This window comes from Vombatus ursinus, unplaced genomic scaffold (genome assembly GCF_900497805.2).
Source record: "Vombatus ursinus unplaced genomic scaffold, bare-nosed wombat genome assembly UNPS02005008.1, whole genome shotgun sequence".
Classification (NCBI taxonomy): Eukaryota; Metazoa; Chordata; class Mammalia; order Diprotodontia; family Vombatidae; genus Vombatus; species Vombatus ursinus.
Window position 1 is genome coordinate 976 of NW_020944786.1, and position 6,324 is coordinate 7,299.

Below are 6,324 nucleotides of genomic sequence, written 5' to 3' on the forward strand. Positions count from 1 at the left end.
GATGCCTAGCCATGGACTGGGGGAACATTAAGGACTGCCAAACCCAACTCTTCAGGGAGACTGGGGTAGGTGGGGCTCTGATGGGCAGACACAGCCCACAGACAGTGAGACATGGGTAAACAGCCTGGAGATTGGCTGGGGAGTCAGGCCCCGGGGCAGGCCAGACTAAGAGGAAACCAAACAGGCAGGCAGCCAGGCCAGCTAGGTGGGAGAGGCCGTGGGAGAGAAGAGCCCTCAGCACCATGGGCTCTGGAGGCCGCCTCCTGATACTACTGCTACTGCTGCTGTTTATCCTGAGTCAGGACCACAATAAGCTGCTGGCTTTTTTCCGCATGAAATATGGCTGTAGGTGATGGGGGAGAGGCAGGGGAGGACTGTGTGAAGGGAGATACCCCCCAAACCCCGACTCAGTTGAAGCTCAGAATATTTCCCCAAAGAGTTTCTTTCAGAAGCAAGCATAGACTGGGAGAGGGAAGGGGGCTGTGGGGAAGGGGAAAAGTGGGGGCTAACAGAGTGAGTCATGCTGTGCTCTCCCCTAGGGAAGTGCCCCCGAATCAGAGCAAAGTGTCTTTTCAGAGAGAATAATGATTGCGTCAATGACAAGGATTGCAAGGCCCAGGAGAAATGTTGCCTGTTCAGCTGTGGAATGAAATGTATAGACCCCACTGAAGGTATGCAACTGTCCTTCCTCCCTCCCTCCCTTCCTTCCTTCCTTGTTTCTTTCTTTCTTTCTTTCTTTCTTTCTTCCTTTCTTCCTTCCTTCCTCCCTCCTCTGCCTCCCTCCTTGGTTCCTTCTCTCACTTCCTTCCTTCCTTCCCTCCTTCCTTCCTTCTTCCTTCCTCCCTCCTTCCCTTCCTTCCTTCCTTCCTTCCTTGCTTCTTTCTTTCTTTCTCTTTCTTTCTTTCATTCTTTCATTCTTTCTTTCTTTCTTCCTTTCTTCCTTCCTTCCTTCCTTCCTTCCTTCGTCCCTCCTCTGCCTCCCTCCTTGTATCCTTCTCTCACTTCCTTCCTTCCCTCCCTCCTTCCTTCCTTCCTCCCTTCCTCCCTCCCTCCTTCCCTTCCTTCCTTCTTTCCTTCCTTCGCCAGCCACCTGACAGGCATTTAGTAAGCACCCACTATATCCAGAGAGCTGTGATGAGCACAAGGAGTGATAAGAAGTTTAGATAAGTGCCTGTCTTCATGGGGCTTACAGTCTACAATCTACTGGGTCAAACACAAACACAGGCCCACAATCAACATTGCTGTGAATTCAGGAAATGCAAAATGCAATCTAAGAACCAAGGGAGATGATGGTTCCAGGACCAGAGAAGGCTTCATAGAAGAGGTGGCATTTGAGTTGACCTTGCCAAGACAGGTAGGCATTCCAAAGGAAAAGAAGGAAAGAGAGTCTATTTTAGGCAGTGTTCCCTGCTCTCCCCCCTGCCCCAGGATGCCTACTTCTGTTCATGGTCCCAGCTGACAGCCCCAGACCTCACTGCACCCATCTCCACCACTCAGGACCACCAGTTTCATTATTTGGTCCAGGAACTCCTGACCCTGTGCTTTAAGCTGAGGGAGTAGATATGGTGGGAAGGGGCTTGAATAAGGAGGAGGACACTCACATCCTGGCCCCAACTCTTTTGCTGTGTGATCCTGGGCCATAGCCTAGCAATGGGATTTTGGAGTCACAGAAGTTGGCCCCAAGGGCACACAGCTGGACCTGGGAGCCAGGTCTCTGCATTCCCTGGTGAGGGCTTTTCTTCCAGATAAGACTGTCAACGTTGGTGATGGATGGTGTTAGGGAGATGGAGGCCAACTTTACTCTCAAACTCTTTCTTTGGTTCAAAACTCTCTAATCTCTTTTCAGACCCATGTGACCGGATCGTCAAGACTAAACATTGTCAGCACACTTTGACCCGATGGTACTATAGCATTAAAGAAAATGAATGCTACCCTTTCGAGTACAACCTCTGCACTGATAGCAAAAACAGCTTCCAGTCTCATGATGTTTGCAAGAGAACCTGCTTGGCATTTGGTGAGGCCATGAACTTGAGAGGCAGTAGGGTGGTGTCACAGAAAGAGTTCCAGACTTTGGGTTAAGACACCAGGGTTTCATTTGGGCTCTGACCCCAATTAGCTCCTGGCCACTGTGTGGACAGTGGTCAGGTGGACCTTTGGGAGGTAACAAAGGGGACCCTATTCTCTGATCCAATCAGAGGCCATGCACAGCCCCATCCATTCATACTCCTTGCCCAAAGGGGCTCATACACATAGGATGTCACAGACTTAAGAACATAGCTTTTCCCTTGACCAGTTGGTTCAGTCTCAAGGCCAGTGGGGATGCCCAGCTTGGACTGGCTGCCAGGCTTAGCTTTGCAAAGGCCTCCAGGGATGGGGCCAATTTTCAGATAAGCCCTCTCTGTGCTATCCTTTCTGAGCATACCTATGTACTTCTTAAAGAGACCACTGGGTTTGATCACACTAACACACTAATGTTAGCACACTAACATTTCAGTATCTGATAACGTCTGCTGTGGAGGACCAGATGGTTCCCAGTGAGCATCCTCCTCCTTTGTAGTCAAGTCTAATCCTGATCAGAATGAGATGAATGCATTAAAGTGCAACCAAGCAAGGCTTGTGAGCTATCTCCTAGGACTGGAGTCAGCCACTTCTGCGGGTGTGTATGTGTAAAATCCAATCTGCTTCCTGGAGGAGGTGTCACTCGAGCTAGTCCTTGAAAGAGAACAAGGATGTCAGCAGCCAGAGATAGGACAGAGGCAGGGAGTCCAGGAGTCCATTCTAGGAAAGAGGGACAGTATCAGTCCATATCCATTTATAACATGCCTACTATGTACCAAGACCTATGCTAAGTGCTGGGGATGCAAAAAAGGCAAAAGGCAGGCTTTGCCTGCCCTCAAGGAGCTCACAGTCTAATGAGGGAGGCACCATATAAACATGCTACATACAGGATAAATTAGAAAGTCCACAGAGGGGATCACTGGGATTAAGGGGGATGGGGACAGGCTGCCTGTAACAGGTGGGATTTTATCTGGGATTGGAAGGACACCAGGGAACCCAGGAGGGAGAGGTGAGGAGGGAGGGCATTCCAGGCATGGGGGGCCATCTGGGGAAAATGTCCAGAGTTGGGAGATGGATGGTCTTGTGTGAGGAACAGCCAAGAGGCCAATGTCACTGGAGCAAAGAGTCCATGGGGGAGCGTAAGGTGTGATAAGACTGGACAGAGGGTGGTAGGGGCTAGGTTATGAAGGGCTTTGAATTCTAAACAAAGGATTTTATATTGGATCCTGGAGGTTATAGGGAACCCTAGGACATTATTGAGTCCAAGGGTGGGATGTATGGGAGGTGACATGATCTACAAAGTGTTAGCAAAGGCACAAAGATGAGGAAATCAGAATGAATGGAAGGCATGTGGAGATATCCATGGTGCCTGGGACACTGAGTCCCTGATCTAGAGGAGGCTGAGATAAGGCTTCACATCTTGCCTGTGGAGGAGTGGAAGGAGGAGGTCTGGGGCCAAGGGGAGGGAGGTCTTGGAGATGAGGAGTCTGTACCTTCTTCTTTGTTTTCTAGGACATGGAGTGCCAATACACCTCTTTGAGCTGGAAGGTGAACCATTTACTGTGCTAGTCTAGGCAAACATATCCCTCCAAAGAGCTTCAGGACTGGACCTTCTTCACAGAATAGCAGCATCTCAGAGCTACAGCGCACCTCAGGAGTCATCTGGTCCCTCATCTACATCTCCCAGATCTCCTCCCCAATATCCCATTCCAAGTAGTCATCCAGCCTCTTCTTGAAGGCCTCCAGTGACAGGGAGCTCACTCCCCTCTGAGACCCATTCCACTCTTATAAAGCTCTCATGGTTAGGAAGTTTGATCTTATACACAAGGTCCCCCAGGAAGTCAGTGTAAAAACTGGAATTCCAGCCCCTTGTCTCCTGACCCTTCTTAATTGGATGACCCTGGGTGAGGGGTTTTCCTTTGACTAGCTTCATTTTTCTCATCTGTCAAATGAGGGGGTGAGACTTGAGAGCCTCTGAGATCCTTTCCCACTCTAAATGTGTGAGCCTCTGTCCACTAAGACTAAAAATCAGCCTGGAATTGTAGGAGGAGTACTGAGCAAGGTCAATCTCATATTGTCCAGAGTTATTCCAGGGAGAACTGGCTGTTCTCTTTTGGGGCCAGGGTAGACTGAAGACATGTAATCACATGGCCTCAGGTCTAAGAGAATCATGCTGGGCCCCAAAGACCTAGCCCTGAGCAATTTTTGTGGCGGAGTTGCTTCAGTTGTGTCTGACTCGTCAAGACCGCATTTTGGGTTCTCTTGGCAAAGGCATTGAAGTGGTTTGCCGTTCATTGCCTTCTCCAGCTCATTTTGCAGATAAAGTGAGGCAATCAGGGTTAAGTAACTTGCCCGAGGTCAACCAACTAGTGTCTGAAATCAAGTCTTTACTGACTCAGGGCACAGGGCTCTATCCTCTGTACCACCTACTGCACCATGTCAGTATGGTTCATGGTAAGGAACAGAGGATTAAAGAGCCCTCTTCTTCCCAAGCTGCAGGGGACAGACTGAGCCTCTAGGATGGGAGCCAGAGACCCAAGGGCCCAAAGGATGGAAAGGGAGCAGGTAGGAGTTTCCAATATGGCCAGACAGAGCATCCTCAAATTGTAAAACTGGAAGCGAACAATCACCCTCCTCCACCCCCACTTCCCACCCCCAACTTCATTTTACCAATGAGTAAGTATGGTCCAAAAGTGATCGTGTGATTTGACCAAAATCATATCATCAATGGCAGAGGAAAAAATGAACCCAGTTTTTTCTCATTACCAAACCAACGCCCTTTCCTCTACACAGCATTTCCTTTATTCAGTCCTTTAAGAATTATGTTTTTCCTAGTTTAATGTACTTTTTCCAGTGAATAAATCATATAAAAAAGATGCCCTGAATCTCACTTCTGTGTTGGCAGGTGAAGAAAAGGCAAAGAAGTAATGAGAGCTACTGTAAGAGTTCCCCAAGATGGTGGAGGGATAGGGAGCAGGGGCAGGGAGGAGGAAAGACATTTCTCTCCTATTAATACAGAAAATGATCTGATGTCCGGCAGGCTAAAGACCTTTGTGCATCCTAGCCTGGGATCAGCCCTCATCTAATCCTCTGCCACAGAATGCTCAGAAAACCTGCCGAGGTTCACATCTCCTGGGCAACCATGGTATGACTTTAGCCCTTCAGCTACAGGATTCTCCCACTAGTCCCCTTCTCCTCTTAGAAGCACCCTGGGATCTTCTCCCTCTAGTTAGCCAATCCTGAATCTGAAAGTCAGTAGCTCTTGGCCTAAGAGATAACCACCAAGTTTGGAAACTTCCATTTTTCAGACTGATCCATGACTGACCTGTGGATAGAAAGGTAAGAGGAGGCAGTTAGGAATTGAGGTTCAAGCAACCCCAGAGTCCAGTTCTCTTGGGCAAACTAACACCTCCCACAGCTGCATGTCTCTACTGTAAATCCTCATTCTTACTGGGGGGGTGGGGCTGGGGGAATTCCTTCTACTTGCCTTTTCCTGGAGGTCCAACAAAGAGAAAGCTGTGACAAGGGAGGAGTCCAGAAGAAAAGGGGTCACCCCCATAGTTCCTTTAATGACGGTAACCCTACCAGATTTAGGTTCAATGTGAGGGAGACTGGATGATCACCATTAAGAGGGTCTATAGAGGGAAGTTCTACATAACCTGGGAAGGGAGACTAGACAGTTCTGCCCCTTATTATGGAATGACCTTGGGCAGGTCACTTTTTTAACCTCCTTGGGTCAAGTTCCTCCTCTGTAAAATGGGTCATTTGCACTAGATGATCTCCAAGGTTTCCTCCAGCTCTACATCCTGTGTTTATACCTAGGTTCAAACCCTGACTCAGCCAACCTTTGGGACCTAGACCTGGAGTGAGAGAACTGGGTGTGAAGTTGGATCACATGTTTACTCACCTTGTGACCTCAGGCAGATCACATCACCCATCACCCCCACCCCAAACTTCAAATTGCTCCCTGTGCAGAGAGGTCATTGGCTAGGTGACATCTAAGGTTTCTGCCACCTGGGAGAGCCTAAAGGTCAGTGAGTGCCCAGGGATGGAATGGAAGCATGTAGGAGCACCCATTAGGGTCAGACATGGCATCCTAAAAATCAAGATCTAGAAGAGATTCTAGAACCAGGAGCCAGAGTTTTTCCTGATGTCTCTCAAATCACACATCTCAGTCCTCAGTCTAGCCCTTCTGACAGCTGCAGTTATCTCTGCCCCGTCTTGGGGCATGAGGGTGGGGAGTCTCTTGGGTGGAAGGGGAAAGTC

The 6,324-nt window shown here is 49.0% G+C and overlaps 1 protein-coding gene across 1 annotated transcript; it reads left to right on the forward strand.

The window, feature by feature from the left end:
* Window positions 1-242: 242 nt before the first annotated feature.
* EPPIN (epididymal peptidase inhibitor) lies at window positions 243-2,014 on the forward strand (the record flags this gene model as incomplete). The annotated part of the gene is made up of 3 exons (XM_027843224.1): window positions 243-345; window positions 540-671; window positions 1,847-2,014. Coding segments are annotated over exons 1-3 (403 nt in total), but the record flags the coding sequence as incomplete, so codon positions are not given.
* Between the last annotated feature and the right edge of the window lie 4,310 nt (window positions 2,015-6,324).